We start from the raw sequence: 23,121 nt of genomic DNA on the forward strand, positions 1-23,121 counted from the left end.
AGATCTGGCTCGAACAAATAAAACATTATCGGTTCCTACTCTTGTCTACAAAAACTGCTCACTATTCCAGGAGCATTCTGGATTGCAAAAATAACCCCCGGTTACTATTTTCTACTGCTAACCGTCTCCTTAAAGCCCTCTCCTCTGTCTCCACCACATTCACCTAAAACAAGTGTGAGGAGCTCATGGACTTCTTTGTCTCAAAGATAGAGACCATCCAATCAGCTGCCTCTGCGAGTTTCCTTCCTTGGCCTAGCCCACAGGGTCAAACTTCACCTGAGGCTCCTACCTGCCCGAGCCCTAAACGCACATCTTTCTCTAGTTTTTCTTTGATCTCTGTTCTTGATCTCTCCAAGCTCAGCTTGTCCATAAAACCCACTTCCTGCTCCCTTGACCCTATTCCCACGAAACTGCTGACCACCCAATTTCCTTTTTTGGCTCCCATTTTAACCGACATTGTTAACGGTTCTCTCTCCTCAGGCACTGTCCCCCTCTCCTTCAAATCTGCTGTCATCACCCCTCTCCTCAAAAAAAACAACCCTTGACCCTACTTTTCTTGATAGCTATCGCCCCATCTCCAACCTCCCTTGCCTGTCCAAAGAACTTGAACGTGTTGTTGCCTCCCAAATCCATGACCATCTTTCCATAAATTCAATGTTTGAATCCCTTCAATCTGGTTTTCGCCCTTGCCACATGTACCGAAACGGCTCTCATCAAAGTCACAAATGACATCCTTTGTGACCGTGACAAAGGTAAACTATCCCTCCTCATCCTTCTGGACCTGTCTGCAGCCTTTGACACAGTTGATCACTCCATCCTCCTCCAATGCCTCTCCACTATTGTCCAGCTGGGTGGGACTGCACTCGCCTGGTTCTATTCTTATCTATCTAATTGTAACCAGAAAATCTCCTGCAATGGCTTCTCTTCCCACTCCCACATCGTTATCTCTGGTGTCCCCCAAGGATCTGTCCTTGGCCCCCTCTTAATTCTCATCTATATGCTGCCCCTTGGCGATATCATCCGAAAACACGGAGTCAGTTTCCACACCCAGCTCTACTTCTCCACCACGTCTCTCGACCCCTGCTTAGTATCTAAATTGTCAGATTGCTTGCCCGACATCCAGTACTGGAGGAGCAGAGATTTTCTCCAATTAAATATTGGGAAGATCGAAGCCATTGTCTTTGGTCCCCGCCACAAACTGCATTCCCTAACCATCCCTCTCCCTAGCATCAATCTGAGGGTGAACAAGACTGCTCGCAACCTGGGTATCATATTTGACCCTGAAATGAGTTTCCAGCCACATATCCACAGCATAACAAAAACCACCTTTTTCCACTCCGTAACATTCCCCTGCCCCCGTCTCAGCTCTTCTGCTGCTGAAACCCTCATTCATGCCTTTGTTACCTTTAGACTTGACTACTCCATATCACTCCTGGCTGGCCTCCCACATTCTACACTACGTAAACTTGAGGTCATCCAAAACTCAGCAGTCCGTGTCCTAACTCGCACCAAGTCACGATCACCCATCATCCCTGTGCTTTCTGACCTACATTGGCTCCTGGTTAAACACACTTCGATTTCAAAATTCTCATCCTTGTTTACAAATCACACCACGGCCTTGCCCCTTCCTATTTCTGTAATCTTTTTCAGCCTCACAACCCCACAAGATGTCTGTGGTCCTCAAATTCTGCTTTCTTGAACAGCCCTCATTATAACTGCTCAACCATCGGTGGGAGTGCCATCAGCTATTTGGGCCCTAAGCTCTGGAACTCCCTCCTAAACCTCTCCGCCTCTCTATCTCTCTTTTCTCCTTTAAGACGCTCCTTAAAACCTACCTCTTTAACCAAGCTTTTGGTCATCTGCCTTAATTTCTTCTTTTCTGGCTCGGTGTCAAATTTATCTTGTTTTGTCTTGTTAACACTGCTGTGATGCGCCTTGGGACGTTTTACTATGTTAAAGGCGCTATATAAATAAAAGTTATGAAGTTATTATTATTAAAGGAACTCTACCTCCATATTGGCTTTTATAGGACTAACAAAACTCTCTGTGACACTCTTTTTCTCCCTGTTTTGGTTACTCACTTATTTTGCTCATCCCCCTTCTTCTCTACCACCAATCTACTTGGAAAATGAAAGATACATGCAATTTCAAAGTTTTAATCATTGAGGTTTACATGTTTTTTTCCACACAAGTACAGCCACATTTTGGATCATCTGATTTAATCTTTTAGAATGTGGCCTTCTAGAAATGGTACAACAAAGAGGGGGATTGGGGAAGCTTTAAATCAATACAGGTGTAGGCATTATAACTCGAAGGATTCTGCAAAAGCATGCCAGAATTTTAAAATTCTAATTCTGGCAGCTTTAAAAATCTACTTTCTACCAACATTTAGCACAATTGTACACAGAAACTATATTAGAATTGTCATTAATGCTGATAGTGATAACAACCCCTTCCACAAAGTGCGTTTATAGTTTTGTCAGATACCTTAAATTAAGGTTTGGCTAATTAAAATAATTTATTATGCATATATACAGCTCTAACAATATTACCGCCACCCTTACTTCCAAAAGTGAAATAATGCCAGTTCCAGTTACATTGGCTAATTTAAACATAAGCATATGATAGGGTTGTGCAAAAGTTTAGCTGCAAAGCTGTATTGAAATTGTCTCAAATTATGGTTTTGTTGGCATGTATAAGCAAATTATAGCTCAAAAGTGTTAAAAATCACAATTTAGCACTGCTATTTCCATTTACTTTAAATTGTAAGGTCAAACATGATGCAAAGAAATTATAATAGCAATTGCAAAATCAAATAAAGCTGTGTATGGGTTTTACTTAAGTAAATGACAAATGTAGTAGAACCAGTCTGGCTATTTTAAAGGTTGCGAGAAATAGACAAGATTCCAGTTGTCCTCCTGTTCATTGCTAACTTCAAGAAATCTCTCCGTTACTTGATAATTCCTCCTAGCCATCTACTGTCAGTCTCTCTCTTACTTTGGAATACTCAGGCCTTGCTTGCCATTTCAGCTAAAAACTCTGGAAATGATACATGGCACTGTACTTCCTCCAATTGGAAGACTAGAAACCAGCCCCTGCACAAGTATTTGGCTGGAATAACAACCAGCAACCTAAGGAGACACGCTGGTCAGAAATGAGTGCTGATGAGAAGCGGGTAGGAATTTTCCAGATTCACACAAACAGAAGGGGGGTCATGAAGGAGGGGCTAGGAATCTCAGGCGTCAGTAAAACAACAGTGCCCACAAAGTTTTCTTCGGGTGGGAAAGGAGAGAGATCTATATTGCCTACCATACATTGCATATGTAAAAATCCTCTATTTTACAGTGAGAAAAATACAGCAAAATAACACATTTTAATGCAAGACAATAAGTTTCTTCGTGAAACCCAAAGCAAAAATCAAAAAAGGCCACATTACAGCAAAAGTCTAAAAGGACAAAGAGTGTTAAAAAGACAAGCCTGAAGGCTCTGTGCCTCAATGCGAGGAGTATTCGGAATAAGGTGGATGAATTAACTGCGCAGGCAGCTATTAACTAATATAATATAATTGGGATTATGGAGACATGGCTCCAGGGTGACCAAGTCTGGGAACTCAACATCCAGGAATATTCAACATTCAGGAAGGATAGACAGAAAGTAAAAGGAGGTGGGGTAGCATTGTTGGTTAAAGAGGAAATTAACGCAATAGTAAGGAAGGACATTAGCTTGGATGATGTGGAATTTGTATGGGTAGAGCTGCGGAATACCAAAAGGCAGAAAACACTAGTGGGAGTTGTGTACAGACCACCAAACAGTAGTAGTGAGGTTGGGGACAGCATCAAACAAGAAATTAGGGATGCGTGCAATAAAGGTACAGCAGTTATCATGGGCGACTTTAATCTACATATAGATTGGGCTAACCAAACTGGCAGCAGGAGGAGGATTTCCTGGAGTGTATTAGGGATGGTTTTCTAGACCAATATGTCGAAGAACCAACTAGAGGGCTGGCCATCTTAGACTGGGTGATGTGTAACGAGAAAGGACTAATTAGCAATCTTGTTGTGCGAGACCCCTTGGGGAAGAGTGACGATAATATGGTAGAATTCTTTATTAAGATGGAGAGTGACACAGTTAATTCGGAAACCAGGGTCCTGAACTTAAGGAAAGGTAACTTCGATGGTATGAGACGTGAATTGGCTCGAATAGACAGGCAAATGATAATTAAAGGGTTGACGGTGGAAAGGCAATGGCAAACATTTAAAGATCACATGGATGAACTTCAACAATTGTACATCCCTGTCTGGAGTAAAACTAAAATAGGGAAGATGGCTCAACCGTGGCTAACAAGGGAAATTAGAGATAGTGTTAAATCCAAGGAAGAGGCATATAAATTGGCCAGAAAAAGCAGCAAATCTGAGGACTGGGAGAAATTTAGAATTCAGCAGAGGAGGACAAAGGGTTTAATTAGGAGGAGGAAAATAGAGTATGAGGGGAAGCTTGCTGGGAACATAAAAACTGACTGCAAAAGCTTCTAGATATGTGAAGAGAAAAAGATTAGTGAAGACAAAGGTAGGTCCCTTGCAGTCAGAATCAGGTGAATTTATAATGGGGACAAAGAAATGGCAGACCAATTGAACAAATATTTTGGTTCTGTCTTCACTAAGGAAGACACAAATAACCTTCGGGAAGTACTAGGGGACCGAGGGCCTAGTGAGAAGGAGGAACTGAAGGAAATCCTTATTAGTCAGGGAAATTGATGGGATTGAAGGCCAATAAATCCCCAGGGCCTGATAGTTTGCATCCCAGAGTACATAAGGAAGTGGCCCTAGAAATAGTGGATGTATTGGTGATCATTTTCCAACAGTCTATCGACTCTGGATCAGTTCCTATGGACAGGAGGGTAGCTAATGTAACACCACTTTTTAAAAAAGGAGGGAGAGAGAAAACAGGGAATTATAGACCAGTTAGCCTGACATCGGTGGTGGGGAAAATTTTGGAATAAATTATTAAAGATGAAATAGCAGCACATTTGGAAAGCAGTGACAGGATCGGTCCAAGTCAGCATGGATTTATGAAAGGGAAATCATGCTTGACAATTCTTCTAGAATATTTTGAGGATATAACTAGTAGAGTGGACAAGCGAGAACTAGTGGATGTGGTGTATATGGACTTTCAAAAGGCTTTTGACAAGGTCCCACACAAGAGATTGGTGTGCAAAATTAAAGCACATGGTAATGGAGGTAATGTATTGACGTGGATACAGAACTGGTTGGCAGACAGGAAGCAGAGAGTCGGGATAAACGGGTCCTTTTCAGAATGGCAGGCAGTGACTAGTGGGGTGCCGCAGGGCTCAGTGCTGGGACCTCAGCTATTTACAATACACATCAATGATTTAGATGAAGGAATTGAGTGTAATATCTCCAAGTTTGCAGATGACACTAAGCTGGGTGGCAGTGTGAGCTGTGAGGAGGATGCTAAGAGACTGCAGGGTGACTTGGACAGGTTAGGTGAGTGGGCAAATGCATGGCAGATGCAGTTTAATGTGGATAAATGTGAGGTTATCCACTTTGGTGGCAAAAACATGAAGGCAGAATATTATCTGAATGGCGGCAGATTAGGAAAAGGGGGGGGTGCAACGAGACCTGGGTGTCATGGTACATCAGTCATTGAAGGTTGGCATGCAGGTGCAGCAGGCAGTGAAGAAGACAAATGGTATGTTGGCCTTCATAGCTAGGGAATTTGAGTATCGGAGCAGGGAGGTCTTACTGCAGTTGTACAGGGCCTTGGTGAGGCCTCACCTGGAATATTGTGTTCAGTTTTGGTCTCCTAATCTGAGGAAGGACGTTCTTGCTATTGAGGGAGTGCAGCGAAGGTTCACCAGACTGATTCCTGGGATGGCTGGACTGACATATGAGGAGAGACTGGATCGACTGGGCCTGTATTCACTGGAGTTTAGAAGAATGAGAGGGGATCTCAAAGGAACATAGAAAATTCTGACGGGACTGGACAGGTTAGATGCAGGAAGAATGTTCCCGATGTTGGGGGAGTCCAGAATCAGGGGTCACAGTCTAAGGATAAGGGGTAAGCCATTTAGGACTGAGATGAGGAGAAACTTCTTCACTCAGAGAGTTGTTAACCTGTGGAATTCTCTACCGCAGAGAGTTGTTGATGCCAGTTCATTAGATACATTCAAGAGGGCGTTAGATATGGCCCTTATGGCTAAAGGGATCAAGGAGTATGGAGAGAAAGCAGGAAAGGGGTACTGAAGTGAATGATCAGCCATCTTATTGAATGGTGGTGCAGACTCGAAGGGCCGAATGGCCTACTTCTGCACCTATTTTCTATGTTTCATTGATGTGAATGTTCATGTACTGAATGATTCAGAAATACAACAGAACGATTAGAAAACTTAAACCTTGAAAATTATGCTTCACATGCCTCCCAACTTATGTTTAAAAGCATAGAAAGATTAAAAAGTTCTAAAACCCTCTATCGCTGCGATTTGAATGTGACAATGGTACTGGTCCGTGTTTGGTGAAAGCCCTTTCAATTTGGTTTTCAATATCAGCAATTGTTGAAATACATACTGAGCAATTGTTCATCTCGTTGTTTTCTTCGGGGCTGAACATAGGTGGCATTGAAAGAATCTGTGATGAGTAATGAGGGCCTGCTAATCATTTCCAGTGAACATCCATTCAGATGGCTAAGAAATAAAAAAGACAATTAGCTTGTAAGTAGTACCCTTAGTAGGTTGTACCTCTCCAGTCCGGTACCCTGGGACCTGACCAGTGCCAGACCAGAGAATTTTCCAAACCACGGGAGGTCAACTAGACAACGCTGCTGACAACGACCCATTCTGTGCATGCGCTGTGCAGAAGCCTACTGTGCAGCATTTAGTCGTCCAGAAGACGAGAGGAGAAGCGGCGGGGCGAGGTGAGAGAGCTGAGCCGCAAACCGCCAAGCCGAGCCTCCGACCGGGCCCTGAGCCTCCCACTGAGCCGCAGTGGGAAAGTGGTAGTAGTGGCGGCGGCAGCGGGCGGCAGGGGGAGAGAGAGACAGAGAGCCCGGAGCTAGGCCTAGCTTCGGCGCCTCAGACAGCCGCCTGCCCTTCCCTTTCCTTGCCCAGCCCACTTAGCTCAACAAACAGCGCAGGACACCACCCACATTGGGACTGATGGCGGACCAGGGATGTTTCCCACCTAAAGAGGTGCAATCTGTGATTATTTTTGAAACTGCTTCCACCAAGGTCCATGCACATATTTGGTCGTAAAGTTATTAGCAACACACCTGACTTGGGTCAAAGTACAAAGATTTCAGATTTTGTGTGGTAGGCCTGTAACAGCCATCTAAAGACACATGCACAAAGCATAGCACATAGTCCGTGCAGTGTAAAAAAATGTAGAGGAAAAGATTAGGTTAAAAATGTAAACAAATAAATAATCCAAGTGTTTGATGATTTTTGACAACTATTACGTGATAGGGTTTAACATAGTTTTCTAAACTGTGCACATTATTTATTACTGCTTCTTTCTCCTGTGCAATTCAGTTCATTTTTCTCCTAAACTCTCATCTTGCTTTCTGCATGTAAACTTTCAAAGGTGTCAAAAAATAAATGGGTATATACAGCAAGACTGGAAGGTTGTGGAGAAGAGGTGAAGTGGTCCGACTTGCACCACACATACTGTTTATTATTAAAAACACACTGTTTCACGGACAGCTTTGTCTAGGTTTCTTCTGAAGATTTTGACGATCTTATTATCTGGTGCTGTACATGGGTTTTCACAAGTAAATGTTACATACTGCTGCTAAGCCGACACTAGCAATGTTACTCACATTTCTCTCTTATGGTTAAAGTCAACTCCATACACAATCTCCTCTTCTCCATCTTTCACAATCTTCCAAATTGTTCCTCCAATCATGTGACCTGCAGGCAAAGGAGTTATGGATAGACCATGTCCCTTACCTAGATACAAGACAGAAAGGAAAAAGTTCAACAACCGAGTGCGAAAGATACCAGTTTTCATATTGGATTTTTAAATATTCACTGGACCAGCTCATGCACAAACCATTAGGCCTGAGGCTCAACAGAAAATGAGCCTTGTTGTTATAATAGTGCTGAGCTGCTGGAGCCTGTCGTGCCTCCAGTGACAGCTTTCCCATTTACCGGGATGAATTTAGGACAGCTGTCTAGGCGGTGGCGGCCTTCAGGTAAGTGCTGGGGCGGGGGGTTGGGGGGAGGGGAACAGAGAACAGGAAGGGTGCTGAGCAAAGCCCCCCCATTAGCTGCACTGCCTCCTGCACAGTCCATTCAAATGTTTGTGTCTGTGTGATATCTACAATGTAAAAGCCGGTGAGGGGATGCGCAGGACCTCTCAGACCACGGTGCAATCGCGCGCGCGCTTTAACAGGAACTCTGGTGCTGAGCATGGGCTGGCAGCATCCCGCAGTAGTACTGTAGAACCAGGAGAACACCTACTCCTCCTGGCTCCACTTCAATGTAAGTATATTAAAAACTTTAAAAGTTTTGGTGCTGTCTCCTTAAATCTACTGGATACATCACACGTACTCTGTGCTGACAGATTTGCTGGAGGAGTCTTGAACCAGGCATTATGCCCATCATTTACATATGTGGGCACTACGGATGTCTGGAAAGCCACCTCCACTAGTACAGCTGTGTCCATACTCCTGACACAAATCAGAAGTGCACAAATCAGGGGCGGAACATTGTGCCCTGAAATCATTCCTTGTTGTCCCCATTTTGTGCCCAGGCGGAACAAGGACAACTTTCCCTGCCTATTAAGTTTTATTAACTAATCCGAAATCCTGTTTAGATAATATTTTCAATTATATTCTATCTTTTTGGAGATGGAAGAAGGACAAGAGCGAGGGTTTTTAAGTGTTCTGCACAATTCCCCAGCCAAGAGCTAAGCCAGCCCCGGGTATATGATAATACTGCAACAATAGGTGTGGTGCAAGAGTAGACTGAATAGGCTCAACCGACTTTACCTCCCTCCCTCAGGTGTCAGCTATGGCTGTTAGTAGCACTCTTGCCTCTGAGTCAGAAGGTTGTGGGTTCAAGCCCCACTCCAGAGACTTGAGCACAAAATCTCGGCTGACATTTCAATGCAATACTGAGGGAGCGCTGTGCTGTGCTATCTTTCAGATGAAACATTAAACTGAGGCCCCGTCTGCCCCCTTAGGTGGATTTAAAAGATCCCGTGGCACTATTTCGAAAAAGAGCAGGGAAGTTCTTCCCGGTATCCTGGCCAATATTTATCCCTCAACCGACATCACTGAGAAAAAACAGATTATCTGGTCATTATCTCATCGCTGTTTATGGGACCTCACTGTGCGCAATTTGGCTGCCGCATTACCTACATTACAACAGTGACTACACTTCATTGGCTGTAAAGTGCTTTGGGACGTTCTGAGGCCATGAAAGGCGCTATATAAAGGAAAGTCTTTCTTTCTCAGGTGAAGGGCTTGGTCTCCGTATGACATATCTTCAAACAACCCAGCTGAGATTGGAAAATCATGTAATACGACATGGAGGCACAAATCCGTAAGCTATCCACCTGCTACAGCACACTGACATCAATCCGTACTACCACTGTAAATTCCCCATTATTTAATGGTTCTATTTTAATAAATTCAACTAATGGATCTCAATCCATGTTCTGTTTATGATTGTACCTTTTAAGTTGACAATCTGGGAATATTTCAGTTGCTGAATCTTGTCAAATGCTGCATCAACATCATCCAAAGTAAATAGGGAGAACTCTTCAGTGTTGTGCCGAGACTTGTAAGAAGAAATTAAAGCAATTTACAATTTTCCAGTAGCAAATTAAATACTTTCTTTGGATTCAATGCATGGTTTAAGCAAAAACAATGATACATCGGGCTGAATTGTAGAGCCATGCTGTAGTCAGTAGCTCCTGCGATCTCTACAGGAATGCTGTTACTACCAATAGTAAGGTGTCCAGACATTGGTGAACATCAACAGTATTCTTAATGACATAACTGAGAACACAGATATACTTCAATTAACTCACCTGATAGAGGTCGTACATAAACATCTGCCCCATCTTGTAAACAGGAATGGTGGCATAAATTGCACAGTTTAAACCCAGTCTCCCAACAGCATAAGGGAGAGCTCCCAGGTGTAAGGGGTCAGGATGAGAAAGTAGGATCGCATCAACCAAATGAACATATCTGCAACAAAAATTGCAATTCATTGTAAGACAGCCACAAGCAATTGTCTTCAAATTGAATTGATTGTTTTACTCAAATGAGTACAGACAAGTAATTATAAACAAAATATTGGGCTTAATTTTTCCCGATGCCGTTTTTTTGCGTACTGCAAGAGTTACACCTGTTTTTTTTGGCCTCGACTACTCCAAAAAGATAACTAGCAAGTTTCTCCGTTCTATTTCTTTTTAATTGGTGCGTGCAGCCTATCCTTTAGCTTCAGGAAGTGGAGCCTAATGTCTGCGCCGAAGAAACAATGCCACCCCTGCCTTCTGCGCATGCACGAAAAAAAAAGGACGTTTTTGACGTGACTGCTATGGGTGCACATGCCCAGTATAGCTCTCGATCTGCATTCGACCATTTTTAAAGAGCACATTGTGTGTGAGAACTTTAATTCTCATTGGAAAAATCAGAGCTACAATGCAATATGCAATGCCGCTCAAGGACCAAGAATTTCTTACAGGATGAAGTGGAGGCACTAGTTACTGTGACTGAAGCCAGATGGCACGAACTGGACACCAACAGAGGTCACATAAAAGTTTCACCAAAAGAAATGAAGATATGCTGGAACCAAGTTGCAGAAGGTTACTGCACAATGGTGGCCACCCAGAGGTCTGGAGGCCAGTGCAAAAAGAAGTGGCAGGACCTTGGTCAAGTAGTTAGTGTAAGTAATATTTTCATTTATTCAATGGAATTGCAATTGTAAATGTGACCATCTGTATATGTCCCACCCAGTAGAAAGACACCCTCTCTAAAAAGTTACATTTTCATCTTTGCAGAGGAAATTGGCACACAAGAAAAGGGAAAGGACTAGAACAGGAGGAGGCCCGGCAAATCTGCACTCACTGACGCCCTTGGACTTCAGGGTCGCTGCTTTGGTGGGTCCTGCCTGGAGAAAAGCAACCACCACTGCACAAGCTGGGCCCACACTCAGGGAGAGGGTAAGTCCTGCAAATTCCACAGTCTGGCTTTGCTAAGTGTTAAGTACTCCGTGAGCTGGCCATGTTTCGGTTCATGGGGATGTCTCCGTCAGCTATGCTTCGGTTGATGCAATGTGCTGTCATTCATCGTGGTCCTTCAAATGAGCCTGCTGCCTGCACTATGTGCTTACTCATGCCACCCTTCCCCCTCCTCTGTTGCTAACCATTTGTCAATTCTGTTATATTTTGCAGAACTTGAGGCCAACCCTGATGAGGCTGAAGCTAATGCAGAAGAAGATTCAGACGCGAACAAGCCTGAAGAGAAGAACATCTTCCAATCCCACCTTCCAGACCAAAATCATGGGGGTGAGGGGGAGGGGGAGGTGATGGATGAAGCCCCCACTATTGTACTCACTCTGGAGGAGGTGCAGATGCTGCCCATTGAGGAGCCAGGCCCATTCCTGAGTGGTACGAGTGTTGGGACATTCTATGGTTTCTCATAGTCCGAGGCTGAGGATTCCAGTGGGGTGCAACGAGACACACCCAGGGCCCCACCGTCCGAAGCTGCCGGTCCCAGTGGAATGCAGCTAGCCACAACCAGGGTGAGGAGGGAAAGGAGAGCTCGAAACCGCTTTCCTGAGGTGCAGGATCTAACAGATGTGGTTCAGATGATAGCAATGAGTGCGGAGAGCATTGACCTTACACGATCACTCCTGGACACCATCAGTGGGGTGGGTGATGAGGTATCGTGACTGTCGGGAGAAGTAACAACACTCTCACGAGAAATGGGAACACTGTCGGTACACATGAGGGAGGGAATGTTGCTGCCACTCCCACTCCAATACCCAGACCAACCTCTGAAGTGCCCAAGCCGGGCCTTCCACATTACCACCTGCACCGCCCCCCCCACCATCAAGAAGTGCGCATTACTCGAGATGTTCAAAAGAATAAGCTTGGTGCCAATCCGAGGAATGCTGCACCATCACCTGCGGGCAGGGGTGGAGTCAACAATACCACACGCAGCGGGCGGTCTTAGAATAAGGTGGAAGAGAGATGAGTGCAGCCTTTCTTTGCTGCTGTTATTATTATTGTTGTTACTGTTGTAACCGTTCTAAAATTTAAAGTTTTTTGTAAGTTATGTAAATTTACAAGTTTGTAAGTGATCTTAAAGTTTGTAAGTGATTTTAACTGAAAACTTTAAAGTTTGAGAATAAAGTTAAGTACAAACAAGTGTTTGTTATACTTTTGAATAAAATATATTTTAAATTATAACTGAATCATTTCCATTATTTGTTCCATTATTAAAACTTATTAACACAACTTATTGAAGTAAAGATCCATTTCCATTATTTGTTCCACTAACACAACACAACATTACAGAACAGGTCCAAACAGTAAACATGGTCCATTTGGAATAGTTGCCGCTGAGCCTTCAGGCAGCAAAGCGTTCACGGATGAGCTGCTGGTGCAAGGCTCAAGCAATCGTTAAAGGGGCACGACAACCCGTCCCCCTCCGCCATCGTGCTCCGGGTTCAGGTAGTTGCATGGCTTCCTCGTCCTCCTTCTCATTATCTGCATCTTCCTCCTCATCATCAACCACTCTCACCTCAGGTGGGTCTTCTACTACCAGCTGCTGCTGCCTCATGATGGCTAAGTTGTGCAGCATGCAGCACACAACAGTTAACTGACCGACAATCTCAGGGGAGTATTGCAAGTAGCCTCCGGAATGGTCCAGGCATCGGAAACGCTGTTTCAAGATGCCAATGGTCCTCTCTATTATGCTGCGCGTGGCAATATGCGACATGTTGTATTCCTGGTCAGCTTCTGTCCAGGTTACGCATAGCAGCGTCATGAGCTATCCCCTTCCTGGCCACTGTCTGAGGCTGAACCTTTCGCAACCTTAGCATCCTATTCAACCCCAAGCTGAACTTTCAACCCCATATCCTCTCCAGGACCAATAACTTCCACCTCCATAAAGTGCCTGTCTCCACCCCTGCCTCAGCCCATCTGCTGCTGAAACTTTCTTATAGAATAGAATCATAGAATGGTTGCAGCACAGAAGGCCATTCGGTCTGTCGAGCCCGTGCCGGCTCTCTGCAAGAGCGCTTCAGCTAGTTCCACTCCCCTGCCCTTGCTCCGTAGCCCTGCAAATGTTTTTCCTTCAGGTATATATCCAGTTCCTTTTTGAAAGCCAGGATTGAATCTGCCTTCAGCACCTTTTCAGGCAGTGTATTCCAGATCCTAACTACTCGCTGCGTAAAAATATTTTTCCTAATGTCGCCTTTGGTTCTTCTGCCTATAACCTTAAATCTGTGTCCTCTGGTTCTCGACCCTTCTGCCAATGGGAACAGTTTCTCTCTTTCTACTCTGTCTAGACCCTTCATGTACCCCCTTTAATATTGTACCTATTTGTTTATATTGTCTCTCCTCGTTCTTCCTACAAAAATGTATTACTTCGCACTTTTCTAAGTTAGATTTCATCTGCTACGTGTCCGCCCTATCAAATCTCCTCTCAACCTTCTCGGCTCCAAGGAGAACACCCACAGCTTCTCTGGTCTATCCACATAACTGCCTGGAACCATTCTCATAAATCTTTTCTGCACCCTCTCTAAAGCCTTCACATCCTTCCTAAAGTGCGGTGTCCAGAATTAGACACATTACTCCAATTGAGGCCGAACCAGTGTTATATAAAAGATACATCATAACTTCCTTCCTTTTGGACTCTATGCCTCTATTTATGAAGCCCAGGTACTGCATGCTATTTTAGCCGCTTTCTCAATCTGTCCTGCCACCTTCAACAATTTGTGCACATATACCCTCCGGTCTCTCTGTTCATGAACCCCCTTTAACATTGTACCCATTGGTTTATATTGTCTCTCCTCGTTCTTCCACAAAAATGTATCACTTTGCACTTTTCTACATTAGATTTTATCTGCCATGTGTCTGCCCATTCCACCAGCCTGTCTATGTCTTCTTGAAGTCTATCACTATCCTCTTCACTGTTCACTATACTTCTAAGTTTTGTGTCATCTGCAAATTTTGAAATTGTGCCCTGTACACCCAAGTCCAAGTCATTAATATACATCAAGAAAAGCAGTGGTTCTGGTACCGACCCCTGGGGAACACCACTGTATACCTTCCTCCAATCCGAAAAACAACTGTTCACCACTACGCTCTGTTTCCTGTCACTTAGCTCATTTCGTATCCATGCTTGCCACTGTCCCTTTTATTCCATGGGCTTCAACTTTGCTGGAAAGCCTATTATGTGGCACTTTATCAAACACCTTTTGGAAGTCTGTGTACACCACGTCAACCACATTGCCCTCATCAACCCTCTCTGTTACCTCATCAAAAAACTCGATCAAGTTAAACACGATTTGCCTTTAACAAATCCGTGCTGGCTTTCCTTAATTAATCCACACTTGCCCAAGCTTTTGTTACCTCCAGACTTAACTGTTACAATGCTCTCCTGACCAGCCTCCCATCTTCCATCCTCTGTAAACCTGAGCTTGTCCAAAATTCTGCTGCCCGCATTCTAACATGCACCAAGTCATGCTCATCCAGCACCACTGTGTTCGCCAACTTACATTGGTGCCTGGTACCGACCCCTGGGGAACACCACTGTATATCTTCCTCCAATCTGAAAAACGCCTCGAATTTAAAATTTTCATCTTTGTTTTCAAATCCCTCCAATTCCTCACATTCCATCTCTGTAACCTCCTCCAACCCTACAACCCTCCAAGAACTCCGTGTTTCTCCAATTCTAGCCTTTTATGTAGCGCCAATTTCCTTCACCCCACCACTGGCAGCTGTGCCTTCAGCTACCTAGCTATAAATTAAGTCATTATAAATAATATTTTGCTTACTTTTTCAGTGCATCAATTATATCCATGGAGAAGCTTTCATCCCAGCCACAATCAAGCAGAAAGCGGAATTCATCCACCTGCAGCAAATAACAGAGGGCAGATTCTTCCTGGACTCCAGAAATGGCAGTCAGCTTGATGATAGACGTCATTGTTGGTTTTCAAATAAACAAACGCCACTGGAAAATTGAGCAAGATATTAACACACAAACAGAACATATAGGATTTAAATAGAAATGTCACTGAGAAAGTGACATCAGATTTGGAGATCAGTGCATAAAAAATAATAAGTATCTATTTCTGAATTCAGCAGCTGTATTTGAATGTATTTTATTCCTAAGAGATCTTTCACGCTGTAGTGGGACTTTTTGGCTATTCCTGTTATGAACCTATTGTAAGGCCTTATGAGGAAGGAAAATGTCAAGTAGAATTCGTCTGCCTGGTGGGAAAAACATATTTGGACTCCAACATTCGCTGACCTCCAACATTCATGAAGATATGGGAAGCAAGACAGGGGATGGTTGAAGGGGGCACACAGCTGCATGTTTGTTCTTACTGATATCTGCTTGTTTTTCTGCTGATAAAGGGGAACTGAATGTTTAAACATTGACCTCAGGGTCTCATGTACCTTGTTGCGGAATGTGTCTATTCTTCTGTTGTAACCTTGATGACACATGCAGTTGTAGTTTGCGAGCTGAAATATGGGGCACTTTGGGCCAGTCGGGGAGTTCTGGGGTTATGGGTTGCAGAACCTGAGCACAGATCTCCGAAGTGGCCACATCTTCAAATACGTATATTAAACTTATGTGTTTTCCCACTTAAAGCAGACGGGTGTCTCGAGTCTTGTTCTTTGACATAGATTTGTACCCCAACAACGCTTAGTGATGAATAGTTTAACAGTTTGGCGTGGTGCACACAGGACTTTCAATTCTGACAGATTAGTGAATATGTGCAGCTGCTAAATTTCATTTGTCTGCTATCGCTTCCATCTTCCTATAAGATACTAAATCACCAAATTTTCTTTACGGATGGGCTGTCGATAGGCAGGAAGGAGATTGATGAGATTAGGCCCTAGCAGACTTACAGGGTGCAAAATTTGGTGAAGGAGAACTGTGATTGATGCTCGTAAGGTAGGGTAACTTCTCAAGTCTCTATAACTTAACATTTCATTGTACCACTTCACACTTTCATTTAATTCTATCTGCCATCTTTTGCCTCTTTCATCATCTTATCAATTTCCACTTGCAGCTTTCTTTAGTCCTCAGAATTATTTACAATGCCTCCTATTTTAGTAGACTGCTAATTTGGATACTACTGCCTCGAGCCCTATATCCGAAGTATCATGTGTGGCACTTGTCCATGTACACCACATCCACTGCATCTCCTTTCTGAATTCCATATTGGCTCCTTCTAACTATTTTTTATTCTTCTATAATTCAGAGAAATAACAAACTTTAGCTGCTCCTTTTTTGTCTTTTCCTTTCTCCCTTGTGGTCTTCCATTCCATATCCTCCCAGGCCATCTCTTGATCTTAGTCTCATAAACAAGTAACCAAGACACAAAATCCAACACAATGTGAGAGTGACTCCTTTTCCCAATTTCACACCTCTACTAATGAGTATGTAATGCTCCGCTTTCACAAAAAATTAGTCATTGTCTCATTTAACTGCATTCCTTAGGCTTTAAGAGTATGAGTTTTACATCAGTCAGTGTACCAAGTCCCATTGTATAACATTCAGCAATTTGAGGGGGAAATTAGAATTCTATTTTTAACAACTCACCTGCATTGAATTACTGTGAATTCTATATTATATACATAATACTGGTTGTGCTTTCCAAAAATATTGTAGAAATTTGGTCTGGATGTTCTTGCATTCTATTAAAACCTTTTTCATTTTAATCATGATAAAGAAATAATAAATTATAGCACTTTACGTTGATTGTTGTAATAAACTAAAAACAAATCACACATCAACTGTGGCATTTGGACAACAACAACAACTTGTATTTATATTGTCATGTATCCTACATGGCTGCTGTTGGTACTATCTCAATGTGTGCCACCAAGGGCACAGCAGTGGGAGACTTTAGGTTACCTGAACAAGTGTGCTTGGCCTAGTATAAAAGGCAGGCCACCAGGTGTGATCCTCACTCTGGAGTTAACTAATAAAGGACTAAGGTCACTACAGTTCAAGTACAACACATTGCCTCGTGGAGTCATTATTAGAACATCTAAGGACACAATAATTGGCGGCGAGATTACAAACTTTCATGTGAAAATGGCTATCCTTGGTACGTTGCAGCAGTTCGCCGATGGTGATGATTGGGACGCTTTTGTGGAGAGGCTCGAACATTTCTTCACAGCAAACGACCTGGCAGGCGACAATCCGGCCACACTGGCTGATAAGCGTCGAGCTATCCTGCTAACCAGTTGTGGGCTCACCGTCTATGGCCTCGTCAGGGCCTTGCTGGCACCAGCAAAGACAACGACCAAGACGTACAAGGAGCTCGTAACCCTGATCCATGAGCAACTCAAGCCCAAGGAGAGCATCCTCAAAGCCAGAAACCGGTTCTATACCCACTGATGGCCCGAAGGCCAGGAAATCGCGAAGTACGCCGCAGACCTCAGGAGGCTGGTGGCACCGTGCGAGTTTGGCACCCACCTCAATCAAGCGCTGCGGGACATTTTTGTCATTGGAATCGGCCATGAGGGCCTTCTTCATAAGTTACTGTTGGCGGATACCACAGTCACACTGCAGAAAAGGCCATCTCTGTGAGCCAGTCATTCATGACCTCGACCTGCAGTTCGAGGCAGATAACTCACCCTCAGGACTCAAACCCGGCAGGTACTGTGCACAGAATGGCGCTTTTTAGAGGCTGGACTGTAGAGCGCGAACCCTCTCAGGGAAGAGAGAACAGACCCCCTAGTCCCTTAACTCAGAGTTCTCCGACGGGGGGGCTAATCGAGAAGCACCATGCTGGCGTTGCAGAGGGAATCACAGGGCTCACCTGTGCCGCTTTAAAGACTATGTATGCAAAGGCTCCACTGGTACGCTCGCGGCCTTCCACGAGAGGTGGGCACCGGAGGGACTGGAGTGCATTATTACCCCCAGCAACCAAATTTTAATTTGATTTTATATGTTTTAAAAGTTTAATTTGTTTTAATTGCCGGTTTTAGTGTCCCCCTCCCCTTTTACAGGGGTCACTTGTAAATTATGGTTTTACTGCCTAAACAAAAAGAAAACACAAAAATCACCAAAAAAAACAAAAAAAGGGCACGTGAAAATTGTTTGGAGTGTCCCCCCGGGGACACTCGATTTAATGAATTATGGTTTTCTCCAAAAGAGTTGTATGCAAAGGCTGCAGCATAAAGGGCCACCTCCAGCGAATGTGTAAGAAAAATATGACTCACTGTGTCGATGAAGAGTCTGCACATGGCCAGGAATCCAGCGCGCATTATGAACCGAAAGGCAGAGAGGCAGCCCAGCCCCACGGGGAGGTACATAGCATGTTAACCTGCACCACCGAGTGTTCCCCACTGAAGATGGAAGTCGAGATAGAGGGCGTTCCAGTTTTCATGGAAGTGGACATGGGGCGAGCTAGTCAGTGATGAATCAAGAAGCCTTTGAGAGGCTAGGGGATAATCAAGCTGAACGACCCAAGTTGGTCCCGGTTCAGGCAAAGCTGTGCACCTACACTGATGAAATTATCCCAGTCGTTGGTAGTGCGAATGTAAAGGTACTCCATGATGGCGCGGTGCACAATTACCTCTGTGGATTGTTGCAGGTGATGGACCAACACCTGCTCGGCAGAAGGTGGGTGGAGAAGATCCATTGGAAATGGGAAGACTCACCTCTCTAGTGATCGACGTCCTCTGCGCTCAGAGGCAAAGCAAGCCCTTACCTGAGGGTGGACGCAGCACCAGAGAGCAGACCAGCGCGGCACCCGAGACACAGACCGCTCAGCACGAATGCGTGGAGATGATCCAGCTGAGACGACTCGAAAGAACCTTCCAGGCTCCAGTGGCAAGACTCCGGAGGAAGAAAATCGGATCCAGAGGCGACTTCCCAGCTTCGGAGGCAGAACCCGGGAAGAAAAGGATCACCGCAGTTGACATCGTGGATGGTGAAAAGATGGCGCCCAAACCACGAGGTAAGGCGCTGTAGACAAAGATGGCCGCGGCCAGACCACAAGGTGCAGCGCTGATGGAGCATCAAGTGGCACGAAACGGGTTGGGGTAAAGCAACCTCCCTATCCTTTCTTTATACCCTGGGTCGCTGCTGCTTCCTGAGGAGCTGTCTAGCAGTGCACAGGCAACTGCTGACTCGCTGGCCTGGGTGTTGTTTGGTTTAGGATCCTGGCTGGTCCCGGTTCCCTTTGGGAAAGCAAGGCTCTCTTAAAGGAGGCCTGCAACCCACCACAATTAAAGAGACATTTCCACACACTTAAGCAATGTAACAGTAATTGTACGTCAGAGACAAAAGGTGTAATTGATCATGTAAAATGTACAACTGATAATCTGAACTGTGTACATGCAACCAGCGAGAAAAAGTCGCATGATCGCAATTGGACCCACAGTGTGTCCATCATAAGTAATGAAAAGTTGTGCGATGCAGGGTTTTAACTGCACGCAGCCAATGCAGCGGGCAGACACTCATCGGGAGCACACAGGTCCAGCGAGCTACCCAATGCTGTAACCTGCGTCCCGGGGACCTGAGTTATGCACCATGGAGTGTGGCCACAAGCAGCCAACACACATGAGCTGCAGAGCAAGCGACCTCAGCAGGGTAACGGCACCGGTATCAATACCATGCCCCTGATCGGCTCCACCTCTCAGGCACCTGATGGCACCAACTGCCACGAGCCTGAAGGGGCAGGCTGTACCAAGGTGCAGTCCCCAGACCCCATTGCCACCAAGGCCATACCCGTAAACTAAGGGTTACCCGCCACAGTTCCCCCAAAGGGAACCGGGACCAGCCAGGATCCTAAACCAAACAACACCCAGGCCAGCGAGTCAGCAGTTGCCTGTGCACTGCTAGACAGCTCCTCAGGAAGCAGCAGTGACCCAGGGTACAAAGAAAGGACAGGGAGGTCACAGGCATCTGTGAACCGGCCCAACGCTAGGGACCACGGCAACAGCCCCGAGAGCAGGCAACTCGAGCCAACCGGGTTCCCACTGCCAGCACCAGGCACTGAACTGCCACCAGACTGCAGGGACACAACCCAACAGCTCTGGAACTAGTTGGTCCTCACGCACCAGTCACTGCATCGATAAGGCATCCCGCCAGTCTAACGTACTTGTTTCACAACGGAACCACAAATGTAATGCAAACCTATTTTCCTGAACTTGAATGTACATGAAAGCTAGGAGCCTCCGCCATAATCGATGGGGACACACACAAAAAGAAACCACCAGCACTCTACTGCACCAACCACTCACCCAAGATTGAAACGACCTGCCAAAGGTCAATCAGACAAAGTCCACATAGAGCTAAGCCCAGAGCAGTCAATGCAGAGGTGATTTGCACTAAAGGCTTAGGGGAGACTGATGTCATGTATCCTACATGGCTACTGTTGGTACTATCACAAGGTGTGCCACTAGAGGGCACAGCAGTGGGAGACTTATAGGTTACCTGTACAGGTGTGCCTGGCCTAGTATAAAAGGCAGGCCACCAGGTGTGATCGTCACTCTGGAGTTAACTAATAAAGGAAAAATTTGATTTTAGCGCCCCAAAAAAAAAAAAAAAAACCCCAAAAAAAAAGGGGGGCCTTGAAAATGTCTGCTGTGTCACCCAGGTCGGGTGGCATGGTTTTAATGTTTTATGTTTTTGCAGGTTAACTCAAAAGAGATTAACTAATAAAGGACTAAGGTCACTACAATTCAAGTACAACACAGTGCCTCGTGGAGTCATTACTGGAGCATCTAAGGAAACAACATATATCGTGCCTTATATGTAGTTAAACATCCCAAGGCACTTCACAGGAGTATTGCAAAACAATATTTGACACCGAGCCACATAGAGATAGTGGGATAGGTACGGTACACACTTTATGGAGCATCTTAAAGGAGGGAAGAGAGGTAGAGATTTAGGGAGGGAATTCCAAAGCTTAGGGTCTTGGCAGCTGAAGGCATGGTCACCAATGATGGTGCGATTAAAACCGGGGATGCTCAAGGGGCCAGAATTAGAGGAGCACAGATATCTTGGAGGGTTGTAGGGCTTGAGAAGATTACAGAGATAGGGAGGGGCAAGGGCATGGAGTGATTTCAAAACAAGGATAAGAATTTTTAAATCGTGGCATTCCTTAACTGGGAGCCAGTGTAGGTCAGCAAGCACAGGGGTGATGGATGAACGGACTTGGTGCGAGTTAGGACACAGGCAGCCGAGTTTTGGATGATCTCGAGTTTATGGTGGGTAGAATGTGGGAAGCCGGCCAGGAGTGCGTTGGAATAGTCAAGTGTAGAGGTAACAAAGGCATGGATAAGGGTTTCAGCACCAGATGAGCTGAGGCACAGGTGGAGTCGGGCGATGTTACAGGGAAATAGGCGGTCTTAGTGATGGCACAGATATGTGGTCGGAAGCTCAGCTCGGGGTCAAATGACACCAAGGTTGCAAAATGTCTGGTTCAGCCTCAGACAGTTGCTAGGGAGAGGGATGGAGTCGGTGGCTCTGGAACAGAGTTTGTGGCGGGGACCAAAGACAATGGCTTCAGTCTTCCCAATATTTAATTGGAGGTGATTTCTGCTCATCCAGTACTGGATGTCTGACAGTTCAGAGACCATGGAAGGATCAAGAAAAGTAGTGATGAGGTAGAGCTGGGTGTTGTCAGCATACATGTGGAAACTGACACTATTTTTGCATGTAGATGAAAAATAGGAGGGGCAGGAACACCAAAGGTAACGATGCGGGAGCGGGAAGAGAAGCCATTGCAGGTGATTCTCTGGCTATGATTTAATAAGAACGGAAACAGGCGAGTGCAGTCCAATCAAGCTGGATGGTGGTGGAGAGGCATTGGAAGAAGTATGATCAATTGTGTCAAAGTCTGTAGAATAGTTGAGAAAGGTTGTTTAACCTTTATCACAGTCACAGAGGATATAATTTGTGACTTTGATAAGAGGCGTTTTGGTACTGTGTAAGGGGCGGAAACCTGTTTGGAGCGATTCAAACATGGGGTTTTGGAAAAGATGGGCATGAATTCAAGAGGCGATAACATGTTCAAGGACTTGAAGAGTGTTTGGGGCAGTAGTTTGGAAGGACAGTGGGGTCAAGGAATCTTTTTTTGACAGGGATAATGACAGCATATTTGGAGAGGGGGACAGTACTTGAGGAGAGAAACCCGATAGCTGATACTGTTAACATGGGAGTCAGGAAGGGAAGTTGGGTGGTCAGCAGTTTACTGGAAATAGGGTCAAGGGAGCAGGAAGTGGGTTTCAATAAGAGAGGGCAGATAGGAGAGAAACTGGAGAAAGATGTGAATTCAGGGCTAGGGCAGAGGGGAACCTTCGAGGAAGTTTGGCCCAGTGGGCTTGGAGGAGGGAGGGAAGCGGCAGAGGCAGCTGATCGAATAGTCTCAATCTTAGTGACAAAGAAGTCCATGAACTCCTCACACTTGAGAAGAACTACTGTGTAAACTCCAGAACTGCTGTTTTGCCTCAGTCCCTGTTCATTTTAAAGTTTCTGGACGGGTATTACCCCAGAAGAGGAACATGCAGACAGGTTAGATCCAGTGTGTCTCTGCGGCCTCCCCTTCCCCAGTTAGTCTTTAAACTCCAGTCCCTCGCATTCCCCCGTGCGTTAAACCGGGGCCGGCGGCGCGGTGAGCCTCGGGCCCGAAGCACAACCCGTTGGTTTTGAATGAAGAGAATGTGACTCCTCACAATAAACATACCGGGTTAAATGTAAGCGCCGAGGCCGTTTGTCTCACCGGGCCATGGGCGCCGCCGCCAAGGGCCTGTGTGTCTCTCCCACTGTGTGTGTGTGTGTGAGACTCTTCACATCGCGAGCCCGCCAGCCGCCGCCATCTTCCACCGCGCCGCCGGGTCAGGGGTGAACGGACCCGACCATTCCCCACGCTCATGAGACTCGCGCTATTTT

At 45.2% G+C, this 23,121-nt stretch overlaps 1 protein-coding gene across 2 annotated transcripts in view; it reads right to left on the reverse strand.

Annotated features, from left to right (window-relative positions):
* The window catches only part of cpsf2 (cleavage and polyadenylation specific factor 2), a 59,776-nt gene extending 36,696 nt beyond the window's left edge, over positions 1-23,080 (reverse strand). The window contains exons 1-6 of one of the 2 annotated variants that reach the window (XM_070879481.1): positions 22,952-23,080; positions 15,032-15,207; positions 10,050-10,209; positions 9,691-9,796; positions 7,831-7,960; positions 6,585-6,700 (exon numbers count right to left, since the gene is read on the reverse strand). In XM_070879481.1, coding sequence (XP_070735582.1) covers positions 6,585-6,700; positions 7,831-7,960; positions 9,691-9,796; positions 10,050-10,209; positions 15,032-15,180 — 661 coding nt within the window. In that variant the 5' untranslated portion in view covers positions 15,181-15,207; positions 22,952-23,080. Of the gene's footprint in view, positions 1-6,584; positions 6,701-7,830; positions 7,961-9,690; positions 9,797-10,049; positions 10,210-15,031; positions 15,208-22,915 lie in introns of both variants that reach the window. The other variant, XM_070879480.1, reaches the window with a different exon arrangement.
* Positions 23,081-23,121: the final 41 nt, after the last annotated feature.

Source organism: Pristiophorus japonicus, chromosome 4 (assembly GCF_044704955.1).
Source record: "Pristiophorus japonicus isolate sPriJap1 chromosome 4, sPriJap1.hap1, whole genome shotgun sequence".
Classification (NCBI taxonomy): domain Eukaryota; kingdom Metazoa; phylum Chordata; class Chondrichthyes; family Pristiophoridae; genus Pristiophorus; species Pristiophorus japonicus.